Source organism: Haematobia irritans, chromosome 3, assembly GCF_050003625.1.
Source record: "Haematobia irritans isolate KBUSLIRL chromosome 3, ASM5000362v1, whole genome shotgun sequence".
NCBI lineage: Eukaryota > Metazoa > Arthropoda > Insecta > Diptera > Muscidae > Haematobia > Haematobia irritans.
This window is the reverse complement of record NC_134399.1, coordinates 58,207,049-58,221,217: the sequence shown is the minus strand read 5'-3', so window position 1 is coordinate 58,221,217 and position 14,169 is coordinate 58,207,049. Positions and strand designations below refer to the sequence as shown.

Genomic DNA, 14,169 nt, shown 5'->3' with positions numbered 1-14,169 from the left:
TATGGACTACGTGGTATATATTACGGTATTAGGAAGTTTTATGATACCTTGTCATCGGCAAAAGTTACCGCAACCAAGTAATTCGATTGTGGATGACAGTCTTCAGTAGAAGTTTCTACGCAATCCATGGTGGAGGGTACATAAGCTTCGGCCTGGCCGAACTTTCGGCCGTATATACTTTGTTTTTTTTTAATAATAAAGGCATTGTCAACTATAAATGCTGACCAAGGGATACAGAGACTGAAAGGCGAACTCTTAGTGAAGATTTCAGCAACTCTAGGACAAGCAAATATTTATCGATAATCGAGACATATTTATCGATAATCAAGACAGCATAACTCGCATATGATCTCCTTAGATAGAGAAAGGACAACATTGGTGACATAGGCTGATGATCTAGCACTACCAATCAGTGGAAATTTTACTTGTCAATCGTGGTGCATGCAAACTCCTGACAATACCGATGGCTCCATAGATGATGCATCCAAACTGGATGGACAAGCAGGTTTGGGTGTCTACTCAAAAGACCTTAAAATTAAGATCGCATCAAGATTCGCCAATCATTTTAAATCTAAAATATATGCTATGCCCAAAAAAGTCACCTAAGTTAAATTTTTGCAGTTCCCATAGTGCGGTGCGTTGTCACAACTGCTTCTCTAAATGAGGCTGAAGTGCCGTCTGCTGCTATAATCGACTCTGAAAGATATTTTGACACAATAAAAGACCATTTTGTAATTTTTATTTAGTTTTTATTATTATTTTTTTTTAATATCGTTTTAAAATTGTGTCACACAATAATATTTGTTGTATTTTTTTGTTTGTTTTATTTGCATTTAAGACATAATAATAATAATAATAATTAACTGTAATTTTTATTTCGGCTGAATATGTTTTTGCTTTTCGGGTTTTGTCTGTTTTCACATTTACAAAACAAAATAATAGAAATTTTCATGTATTTTTAATACATTCGCAAATGAATTATACATAGTAATATAGAATTTAGCTTAATAACAAATTACAAAATCTGAAGAAAAAAGAAAATTATTTTACAAATACATTGGGAAACATGAGAATAGAAAAAAGAAACCTAAAATTCAAACCCAGGGGGTTAATATAGGCCGCCACCTAAAACAGTTAGGAGCTCTTTTATTTTAAATTACAAATTTATCGTTTTTTTTTGTTTCACTGAAAAACTATAAAATTGAGATATGTACTTAATCTAAACAAAATTTAACATTGATTTTATTTGTATTTAATTTATTTTAATTTTTTGTTTTTCTATTTAATTAATAACAATTAAATTGTTGATAAATATTATTGGATTTTATGGCTGTTTCAAATAAAGTTTAACTTTTACTGCAAGAATCGAAGATTTTTGATATTTAATTTAAAAACAACACAAAATTATTATTAGTTGTGTTTAAGTGTGTTTTTGTTATATATTTGGCTTATGTGTATGTTTAAAAAGCTTTTTGTTTTAAGAACAATTTATTATTGTTTTGTATTCTTTTTGTTTTTATAAAGTTGTGCCTCATTTAAGAGTTGTTGTCTGGTTTTGTTATAATAAAATTATTAATTGTGACAAGTTAATACAAAGATCTTTTGTTTATATATGGTTTAAAAGAGTTTCTCGATATTATTTAAAAGTTTTAATATATATTAAAGCCTGGCCCATGGGAAGAGTTCTGCAAACTTGTGTAATATGGAGCCTTATAACAGCCCTGTTGAGATGTAATGATTCAACTCTGCTTTTATTTGCAGTGATGATCTAAACAACTCTGTATGATTATTGTGAATTATTGTATGCAGATTTCCTTTGGACACCTTTTCTAATGCCTTTCTGTATTATTTCATTGAGTATAGGAGTATTTTGTTGTTGTTGTTTTTGTATTGAAACAAAAAGTTTATTTATACATGAATATATATATTTTCCTTAAAAAAAAATTAATATGTATATTGGGAAGTATATAAGACGAGTTTTGTTTTGATTTTTGATTATACGATTTCAAATGATTTGGGTATATTCCTTATATATTTCATGTATCATTAAACTAAGCACCAAATTATATTTAATGTTTTTTTGTTTTCGTATGAACTTAAAATCTAAAATAGAGGGGGAAAAAGAAAACTGAAAAATTAGGTATTTATTAGAAAACATATGAGTGTTTGATTTTTTTTCAGAAATCATAAAATTATAGAGTGCCGGGTCTGTGTGTTCCGATTTTTTTATTGCCATTGAATCTGAAAATAAAGAAATCTTCTCAACTCACAACCCTATATATTAATTGTTTTCTTGCTAAAGGGGTATAGGTTAACTACCCCCATTGGCAATGGTCCTTTCACTTTGTCATTTTCTAATATTCTTGGGCCTAACTAAAATTCTTTTGCAAAATCATCACTTATACAGTACGCAAAATCTGTACAAAACTTAGCTAACTATTATACCAATGCCTTTTTTTATCATTCTGTAGGTCATAAACCAAGATTCAGATTCGTTTAATTGATATATTAAGGCTGTTTCTATCATAAGCTATGAAAGAAAAATTCCATAATAAATAGAAGAAGAAACAATGGGGCGTTCACACAAATCAATTTGTCGTTATTATTATTTCGCATGTGGTTTCTGTATTCAATATCTCAAAAATTGATTTTTGAGATATTTTTATTTGCCGATCTATTATGGCAACTCTGGTTTGTGTAAAAGATTTGTTAGAAAGTTCTATGGTATGTTGACAATCCATTCATGTATGTCCGCCTCTTTCTGTAAGTCGGACGAGCTCTATCGATCAACTGATATGGAGACAAACAGCTGAATTTATAACCAAAAATCAGTTGTTTTTATGTATTTCAGTCGATCAATAGAGCTCGTTCGACATACAGAAACATGGTGTTAAATTACTTAACTTGCAAATATATTAGGGATGCCATAGGTTAAAGTGGCAGCCCGATTTATTTCAGGTTCACTTAGACTATGTGCCATAGTTTGACATGAACCTGTCAACAGTTGCAAAAAAGTGTCCTTTTTAACAAAAGATTTTTTGGTTAATATAAAACATGGTTTTGGAGGAACAAATCTCTACATATTTAGTTTATCCAACAAATACTTTGCGTGAAGACCCCTTAATTTATAAAAATTTCGAAAATAAATCAAGATTTAATTTATTTATAATCAGTTTCTTATAAATTCTACTATATTTCTATCAAAGTGCAAAAATAAATGTTTCTCTGTTTCTCTAGTTTTGGTTTAATACTACAGTAGTATATTTCTTTTCATATATAAAAAAAAGCATCCACAATCATCTAATTATAAGTATGGGAGCTTGTGGAACTTCTCAAAAAATTTCTAGAAAACTATTTTTGTTTATATTTTTATGCTTTTAATATATATTTATTTATCAGCAGATTAAAATCCAAGTATGAAATATTATAAAAGTGTACCATTATATAGGAAAAGTATATGAATGTATGTTGTAATTTAATTTATTTATAGTTTTTGTTTGTTTATTAAAAAATTCTAATGCTACTCTGTATATTATATATGATTGGTGTTTTTTCTATGAGAGGCATTTTTAATTTCAATAATGATTAAATTTTCAAGACCTGATTGGAATTTCTTAACTTTTGAGGCTATATGGAAGGGGATTATATGTAAGTACAGTTATTTATTTGTTTTTGTATATTATTGAGATTTTAGAGGGAATTTAAAGGGCTATACGTATGTTTGTTATTAGGTTATATGTTTTCGGAAACTTTTTTTATGGCAGTCTCTATTTAAAAGTGTTTTTTTAATTTATAGTTTTAAAAATGTTATTTTTATACTTTTTTTTTTAAATTCGTTTTAAAACTTTAAAATTCATTCTGAAAATTCCTGTAGGAATAAAATTAAAAAGGATATATATTGTTTTTAATTGCCATTTAAATTTAAAATGCTATATATATTTTAAATAAAAAACATACAAATGTTTTATTGTGGTATTTTAGATCGAGTATTTTTATGATACTTTTTTCTCTGTGTACAACAAATGACTGTCAATGTCAACTAAAAGGTAAATAATTTATAGCAAATTAGCAAACCAAACCAAACATTTGAAAAATAGTCGAACTCTAGCAAATTCCAACATTTGAAAAATCCTCGAACTCAAGTTACATTCAAAATCCTGGACTTGAAAATGAAAGATATTCACATCTATGTGATTGCAGTCTACATTTGTATGTATTTTATTTTCTTAATAGTGCTGCTCACGTCAAAATAAAAACCAACAACAAAAACTTCAATATTTAAAACATATGTATATGAATCAATATTCTTATTTACAATTATAGGGCTGTTTTCTTTTAGCACTGGATGCAACATTTGTATGGGCTATCCAGAACATCTCATCAGAGCAAGTCGCGCCGATGTTGCCAGATTGTATTTTGATAAAGTGACGCTTCTTCGATTCACAATAGCAATTTATTGTGACTAATTTATGGAAAAACATGAAATTCAAAGTGGTACAGTGTCATAGATAATCGCAGCAGTAAATATTTATTACTAATTGGAGCATTTCAAACATTAAAAATGCAAGATTTCACTTCTTTTCTGTGATTGTTTTTAAACAGCTGATGACAGTGTTGCATATTTTTGAAGATGTCCTGGATAAACGATTACTGTGGTTTCTTTTAGTCCTTCACGGCTTAAGGTATCCAGTGCTAAAAGAAAACAGCCCTTATATTAAAAAAAATTGTCAATCGTCTAAGAACATTCATTACCATTTTACTTACGACCAATTTTTCATATTCAAAACGAGTGTTTTCGTTCGATTAGGATGTCCAAAACAGCTGAATTTATAAAGAAACATCGAACGAAAGCGTTCGTTTTGGATATGGGAAATTCGCTGTTAATTTACTTTCTCATAAAATATTTGCTATTTGTTTTCGGATAAAAAATTTTCCGAACATACATTCACATTACTTTGAAGTACTTTTTCATTTCAACACTCAGACGCGATTCTGCATCGATCACATTATTATAGATTTTATGAATTGTTGTTATTGTTTAAACGGTTCTGTTGTAATAAATGCTAAGGTTTTCTAGGTGATTTCGGAAATCCCACAATTCGGCGAATTTGTGGTGGTAACAACTTATGTTAGTAAAGTTCTGTATGCTGGCGCACGGGCGCTGGAATCTTAGACATGCCACGTTCACGACGTGGTGATACAATCACTGACATATCACGTGAGTTATTACTCTCACACGACGATGCGGCCGAACTACGTTTGGACGGGGCCTTTGTGGGTGGTGAACAACTTGCCGAACGCTCCAGATTACCATTGCTGTGTACCCAAGCACTGGTAAAGTCATCGTACACTGGTTTCTTGGGATTTTGAGAACGATTCGGATTCGAGGATTGGGTACCTTGAACCTTGGAATTAGTGGTGGAATACTGCAGTAGCAGAGTTTTCATTTTTTCCAGAATTTGTGCATCGTTTTTAGCGCTGCTGGCTGCTTCCAACAGTTGTTGGGCCAATGGTGAGTTTGCATGATTTTTGACCGGCGATGTTGTCAGAGAGGCTGTACAACCTTTTATTCTACGTCCATTACTGTCATACAGAATATGTGATGACCTGGTCTTAGAGTTACGTTCAAAGGGTGAAGCCGTGGTTGTGTTACCAATACCACTAGCGTGTGGGGTAAATGTGTCACTTGTCAGAGTGGGACGTTTGCGTCCGCCTCCATTAATTGCATTTCTACCACTCCAGGTGTTATGGGCATCTTTTGCTGTTGGTACAGTCACTGGCGCTGGCGATTTACTTTTCCGGGCCTCATTAATCGAAGTGAAAGCGGATGGTGGTTTCCTTACAGAACGATAGACGGGTTTGGCACGATTCATAACCGGAAGGCCAGTACGTGAGTGTAGATCCTGTAGGCTTCCGGTATTGCATGTGCTATTATCTATACTACGGCGTCTTTGTGGTGTTGCCATGGGTGAACAGGGAATTTTACATTTATTTGAGGCCATACCAACTTGTTCCTTGGCTTGAGTTGACTTCTTAGTCGTTACTATCTTGCCATCTGTGGTATCTTCAGTACTTGAACCGAATATTTTATTGGCATAACCACTTCGTTTTAGTCCAGTATTTTCAGCTATATCAACCGTAATAGCTTCGTCTGTAATAAAGATGCCAGATTGTTCAAATTTATTGGTTGGAACTTGAATTTGTTCGGCATTTAATACGGCTGGCAAAGATTGTGGCCCAACATCAACGTCGTTGTGATGGAGATCTTCATCGTTTTGTGTGGTATAACTATTTTCCATGGTTTCAGGAGATTTTTGTGATGTGGTGGTAACTTCCTCACTGGGTGAAATTTGAGAATCACTTGATGTCTGATCGTGACGCACTGAAAATGAGAAAGAAAAGACGTAAGTGAGACAGTGATATGCAATAAAATATTTGCTAATATAGCGTTCAGAATGTGCATGAAATCTCAAGGAATTGTGAATGTAAATAGGACAACATGCTGTCCGTGGGTTGTGTTCTAATAACGTAGATTGAAACGGGGAATGCTCCATGAAGTTGGAAATGCATTCAGTACTGTTAAGACACAAGCTCGACTCATATGCGGCAGTGTGGACTTAGTGAAGAAATATGCGGAACCAACAGGTGAGCGAGAAGAAAGACCTCAGGATGCATGCCGATATAACATGGGTTGGCGACAAAGATCCCTGCTCACTACTTATAAAGTACTAGGCTGATCAAAGGTGAACCAATGTAGCACTGTCGAAAGGTTTTGGGATAGGAAACAGATCAGCCATAATATGTTACTATACCCAGACCTTGACAGAAACCAGAGTTCGGACCCGAGATTCGGACCCGATTACTACCAATATACTCTCGAGCAAGATTTGTCAGATTTCATTATTTAAAATAATAAAAGGGTGATTCCATAGTAATACTCTTTGGAATTTTAAATTGCAAAGAGTTCAATCACAAGATCTCTGTGAATACTTATGATCAACTCTTCGAGAGATAAGAGATAAATTCACCACTGTGGTATCACAAGGGACGGAATAGTCTAAGTAAGGAATAAAGAGCTGCCACTACCATGACCCTTAGTCTGCAAGGTGGGCGTGTTTCCGGACAGGGGTTATTGTGATTCATGAGGAATCGGTAGCGGGCATGATCCTGGACTATCCACACAAATATCGTAACCTCGCAAGGAACCTGAGGGTACTTGTGGTCTTTCAAACCTAGTGTAGGATCTGTGATCATCGCTTTATTTGCCCTAACATATAACGTCTCAATACTCGTAATTAAACAAGTGAGTAAAGTAGAAAGTCGGGCGGGGCCGATATAGTCGGCATAAACCACCCCTACTGAATTAGTTTACATTGTTTGTGGGGTATCAATGGTATAGGTTTGGGGAAACCCGCATTTCCATATTTAAGAATGGGAGTTTAATCACAATCTGAACAGAAATATCTGATTTTAGGAGCTATAGTTGATTCTACAGAGTTAGTTTGCCACTAATATTGAGTCCATTATTAAATAAACGCAATCTGACCCCATTTATCGAAATAGGATGACACATATATATGGGAGTTATATCTAAATTTGTTCCGATTTTCTCCAAATTCAATAGCGTTCGTCTATGTACCAAAAAACCGCCACATATCAAATTTAATTAAAATCGGTTAATAATTGCGACCGGAATCCTGCGAAAAACAAATACATGGATGTACGGATGGACGGACGGACACCAAGCGCTAGATCGACTCAGGAGGTGATTCTGAATCGATCGGTATATATTTTATGGGGTCTAAAATCAATATTTCTGGTAGGCAAATTTTTTTTGCAGATCAAATCTATTAAACCCGAACTGTGGTTAGGGTATAATATGTCTAAATCGAGAAGAGATGTTGGGACCATATTTATTGGATGGCTTTTTGGAATTTCTTGAATGGACATTCCCTATTCAAATGCTGGAACATCTTATTGATATGCAATAACAGGTTGCCACTTTAACCTGCTACCCTTTTCAGTTGAGTTATGGCATTTTTTCTCTAAAATCAATTTAGAATTTATGAAAAGTACTTACCATTATTGTCTGCGTCATCCATCGATGCTTGACTGTGTATGGATTCACGTTTCTGGGCTGACGATTGAATAACGCCCAAACTGCGATATCCTTCATCACTGATCTCACTTCCATTATCGCTGATATTCTCGAACTTATTACTATTTGCACTGGCATCGGAACTTTGAGTTACTGTACCATGGCCGGAAGATGATTGATCAAAACTATCGAATTGCACATGTCCACTGTTGCTTCCTGCAACGCCTCCGTTCTGCTCCACTGTTATAGGCAATGATTTTGGTCCATTATTATAGGAATCCAATGATGATTGCTTCTTACGCATATCAATTAAACGTCTTGGACTTGGTGACATAGACCGACGACCTACACTGGGCGAGGCCAGGGAATTGCTAGCATTTGCATCCTGATACGCTTGATTTGCTGTATAGAATTTACGCTGTTGTATGGTTGGACTAGGGCTGCGATTTTTGTTGAGACTTCCATAGACAGGAGCTAGCAATGAGGACGACGAGGAAACCAAATTATTGTTGCTTGTCAATGAGGTATTTACGTTGTTGGCTGGGCCTGCTGCAGTGTTGCTGTGATTGGAATTGATTTTGCGTGCCGTTGGTGGTGATCTGTAAAATGATATGGAATTGAAGAAAGTCCCCCAAGGGTTAGGGAATTAGTTTTAATTTGCAGTTAATTGAGCAATAAAAAAAGCTGGTAATCAATTTAAGTCATAGATTTAAGTTGTAATCGAAATAATGGCAATTAGTGCCAACCTGAGGGTAGTTCAGAGTGTTAGTGAAAGCATTTCTAGTCTCTCATGACCATGTGCTTGTAAGTTAATCGTATTTATTCCACTTGGTTGCCTACAATTAATTGCAGCACAGCCAATGAGTGGAGCGATAAAGTTGCTAATTCTTTTTTAAGCATACCAGAGTTATTCAAAAATATTCTCAAAGTGTATCAAATATCCCATAGACACAAGTTAAAGTCCAAAGTTTATGTCAAGAACAAGTATCCCATAAATAAAAACAGGTAGACCTCGACGTTTTAAATTGGGAAAAATCTTCCCCACGCTACAAACAAACTCCCGTAAAAATACCAGCACTTGGAAAGCCTATCTAACTAGAGTACGTAATAGGATAGTGCAGACTTACAGCAATGTCTATTTCCAGACCAATTTACAAAGCATTACTATGTTGCGGTAATTGGAGCACTATTTCGATATTAGCCAATATCGATGTTATATATAAGTTGGGTAGTTTGCACTCGCGATAAGTATACTCAAAAGAATGTCCAAAATTTAGAGACGATTGGTTAAGTATTAAATACGTTTGGAAGAAGTAATTAGCACAACAGATACCTTGTTGCCTAATTGGAAGCGGATCTTTTGAGAAATTAGGACAATAATGGAAAGTATGAGTTTGAAGGTTCATACCCTTATAAACTGTCTGCTTTGCAGTTCCCTATAGTTAAGCTTCCATTTTAGGTCAATATTGAATTTTTCAACAATCTCTTTGAGAGATTTGTTTTTGAGTTAGTTATTTAAAAAGAGTATCCAGGATTAGTGTTTAGTCTTCTGTGCCTTCTTAATTCTTCCATCCATCAATTTTTTTTGATTTAAAAATTTCCTAATTTGTTTTCGGTCCTTGTTTCCAAGCGGAGTAAGGTTCCGAATCACCTCTTCAGCGATATTTTGGGTTATATATCATGTAATAGTAGGTCAGTGCTTCAAGGACTCCTCCTCCTCCTCAGAACGAAAATTTTCGTGAGTCATGCTGATGACAATGACGTGAGTGTGCGTTATTAACAAACCAAATGTCGTGCGTGAGCTTGAGTCACGAAAATAATTGAATAACGAACTTCGGAAAAATACGCTCACGAAAATAATCCCGCCCACGGACATAAAATGCTTACGAGTTAAATTCATTTACAATTTTAGTGACACCTGGGATGTTAAGAGGTTAATAGCGCTCTAGATTTTTAATCATGCTCACATTTTCAGACCCTAAAATAAATTACTCATAAAATTATTCGTGAGTCACCATATTTTTAGTGAGCCACGACATTTAAAAGATTTTCGTGCGTGAGTACAAATTTTAGCATTTATGATTTATCAGACGAGATATAGGACAATTTGTGTTCGAGATATAGGACAATTCGAGTAGTTTTTACAATTTTTACTACTTAGCAGTGGCCATTTTGAAAGGTATTGGTTAGTAGATCTCTCAATTGTGGGTTGTGATATTTTATTTGGCCAAGTCGGGCGATATTTCCACAAGTCGGAGCCTTAGGTTAGGTTAGGAGGCAGCCCGATGTATCAGGCTCACGTAGACTATTCAGTCCATTGTGATACCACATTGGTGAAATAAGTCGGAGTCTTATTTAAAACTCAACAATTCTGGGGAAAGTCTGGCATTACAGTGCGTAGGATATGACTAAGATATGGGGAAATCATCACATCATCATTTTGTGTAAAATGTGGGTATTTTGGCCATATTTGCATAAATCGGAAGAACAAATATATGGAGGCTTTATGTAAATCTGAACCATATTAGACCAAAATTGACACACTTAAATATTATATTAAATACGTTCTCTGTGGAAAGTACCGAGTCAATTGGAGGAAAATCCCATTTAACATGGGTCTAAAATATGAAACATTCTACCATATTTGCCCAACTCTGCCGTACATATAAATTTGGCATGCAAGTTAGAAAAATTATTCTGTTATCTCTGAAAAATTTCACGTAAATCGGTGTATAACTTTGGCCTCCGTGGTCATATGAGTGTAAATCGGGCGAAAGATATATGTAAGAGCTATATATAAATCTGAACCGATTTCAACTAAATTTGGCAAACTCAACGATACTATTAAACGTACTCCTTGTGCAAAATTTAAAGGAAATCAGTGCAAAACTCTGGCTTTTGGGATAATAGAAGTGCAAATCGGAGAAATATATATATGGGAGCTATATCTAAATCTGAACCGATTTTAACCAACTTTAGAACACTTAAGGATACTATTAAACGTAATAGTAAAGCAAATCAGGGCAATCCTCTGGGTCTATGACTGCTATTTCTTGGCGTTACATACAAATGCACAAACTTATTATACCCTGTACCACGGTAGTGGTGAAGGGTATAAAAACGCATAAAAAAATTCTGGAATTTCTGACTTTCTCATATCCGCACGCAGATTAGGAATATGATCACCCAAACATGTTTCAAGATCAAAATGTTATTTTTGGACGGCGAACATGGAACATTTCTCTCTCACTAATGCTAGTGACATTTCTCTGTATTTCAAAGCTTCTCTAAGTGGCTTCTCCGTAATGTGAAACGGAGGTACCTTGTCATTGAGCTATACATGGAATCGGACAGCACTTGGTGACAATATAGAAGTTCCTAATAGTCTAATGGTGATTTCGTGTTCCCTAAAAATGGTACAAAATTTTACGGTGTTACCACAACGTTGCCAAAACCCCCTGCAAAGACAACGCCGTTTGCGTTTGAAAACGAAAAAAAATGTGCAACACTGATACAAAATCCAAGCAAAACAAGAAAAAACAAAAAACAAGTGGGTTGTAAACAAAACAAAGTTTTGAAATATTTCGATTGTTGTTAACAACTATTATTAAAGTGTAACCATCTGCACCGTAGACTAGCTACAGTGCAAAATGGGTTACACTTTTAGCCTTGCAATGGGTAACACCCCGTCAATCTAACATGCACATTTTGGATAGGCTGCACTAGATTTTCCAATCAAACACAAATTTTCGATTTATGGGGGTAAGGGTAATATATACACCATCTCAAACAATTGTCCGTACACCAAACTGTTAAAGCTTGTATCTCAGAAACTATATGGCCGATTTGTTTCAAGATCAAGCTTGACCAATTATTTTTGATGGTTGATACAATCCAACAGTTTGGTGTACGGACAATTGTTTGAGATAGTGTATGCAACACATGTTTTACCAAACGAAATCACTATAAAGTGAGTCTGAAATAAGGGGTGCAACTACATCTAACCATCATAGCTTCATACCAATGTCCTTGGTGTTTCACATTCCTATTTCCCATTCATTGTCAAAACCAATTGGTTGCTTGAAAATTCCCTATAAACTTTAGAACAGACTGTACTTACAAAAGTGATTTGCATGAACATTTTTCCTAATCAAGTTTTACCCTATGGCTTCATGAAATCTCTCAATCTTCGAATGACTTATGGGTGACAGCCCATGTGAGTTGACAAATGTTATTATTTTGTTCCATTTTTCATAGTTTCGTATAAGTCTAACGTCAGTTTTGCATTTACATACTTACTAAAAGAGAAATCTATTATAGCCATATTTAAAATGTCATCTAAGCCGCACTTTGTTGCCGTAGGGAAACGCTATTACCAAGTTAAGTATTTATGACCATTCTAGGTAGAAATACACCCAACAATAACAAATCGTTACAGCACATTACACGATGATAGCTTGTCACCTTGCGACTAATTACAGGTTGTCAAACTTAAATTGCATCTGTTTGCTATGAAAACCAATATCGAATTACATCGTGTATTCGCTCCATGTAACCAGCTTACCATTGTCATTGTTTCTGATGGAAGCGTATTTTTTGCCTATTTGTCAACAGGCTGCTGACTAATTTACATTCGTTGCTTAAACGCTGAAGAAAATACGAGCTCTAGATATAGACAGAAAGACAGTTGGATAGACAGATGCAAAATTGTAAGACAAGTGGCAGGGTCTACTTTTTTGTGGTCTATTTGGAAATGAAAAAGCGAAACAAAGCACTAGGTAATTTCCCTATTTCAATTAGGCACTCCTAATTGATAAATTGATCGGTTGTTTAGTTGCTATTGTATCCTCCGCACGATCACCTCTTCTACCACGCACTGAAAGATCAAGGAAGACAAATTATATCGATCACTTATTAAGATTATGAGGCTGAAGTCTGAGTTGTTATTGCTACGGCTGCTGTTGTACATTTTCAACCGTCGTTGTTGTTGTTAATGATGACGATGTAGATAATGCCTAATGGGGTAGTGCTGACTTGAAACCAAGTCATTTGTCATACTCACTTAAGTATAATAAAATGCAAAGTAAACAGTTTAGGCGATCACTGTAACAGGGATGTCCAAGCCGATCGAGAAAAAAGAGGTTTTATAAGAAAATGTTCTAGAAAACCGTATTTCGCTTTGCAAAAAGATATTCTGTAAAAAGTTCGTATGATTAAAGAGGAGGTTCGTTTAAATGGTGCAGCCATAGAGAAGTGTGGAGTAATAAAATAGCATTATTCTAAAGTGTGATATTTTAAAAGTTAAAGCACAATTCAACAAACACATAAAATTCAGAAAAATGTGTGAATACTTTATTTGAGTCGATAGTCGGCTCAAAATTGGCTTAGTCCAATTTTGACATACTCTTTACAGCACTGATTCAATGTTGACTTCCAATGCGTCAATTGAAGCGGAATTGTCTGTATAGACATGAGCTTGAACATAACCTCAAAATATAGTCTAAGGCGTTAAATCACACGATCTAGGTGGACAATTGATCGGTTCCGAACGTGAAAAAAAATGTTCACCACATGTCATGCAATCATAGTTGGTAGAATTCTAGCAAAAATGGTACACTTTTACTGTTAGTAGATTGGTAGGACTCTAGTTTGTTTTGGTAGATTTTGAAAAGGCTTCCTCTCCATTTACGAGGTACTTTATCTTTTTATATATAGAAAGAATTTTGAAAAAAAAAAATAAATTTTTAAACAATGTTCTATAAAAATTAAAATAAAATTTTCACAAATTTTTTCTAGAAATAAAAATTTCACAAAATTTCCTCTAGAAATAATTTTTTTGACAAAATCTTCTATAGAAATAAAATTTTGACAAAATTTTGTATAGAAATAAAATTTTGACAAAATTTTATATAGAAATAAAATTTTGACCGAATAGGTTTTGTTTTTTATTTTGGTAGATTTTTGGTAACATTTTCTTGAAATTTTGGTAGATTATTTTTGGCACGAGTGGCTGCCAGCCCATAAACCGCATTAAACATTTTCTATATTGACTGCATTTGCAATGATTCGGG

At 34.3% G+C, this 14,169-nt stretch overlaps 1 protein-coding gene across 3 annotated transcripts in view; it reads right to left on the bottom strand.

The window, feature by feature from the left end:
* Positions 1–727: 727 nt before the first annotated feature.
* Positions 728–14,169, bottom strand: part of pigs (GAS2-like protein pickled eggs) — a 455,389-nt gene continuing 441,947 nt past the window's right edge. For all 3 annotated transcript variants that reach the window (XM_075302273.1, XM_075302274.1, XM_075302275.1), the window contains exons 8-9: positions 8,081–8,697; positions 728–6,382 (exon numbers count right to left, since the gene is read on the bottom strand). In XM_075302273.1, coding sequence (XP_075158388.1) covers positions 5,130–6,382; positions 8,081–8,697 — 1,870 coding nt within the window. In that variant the 3' untranslated portion in view covers positions 728–5,129. The remainder of the gene's footprint in view (positions 6,383–8,080; positions 8,698–14,169) is intronic.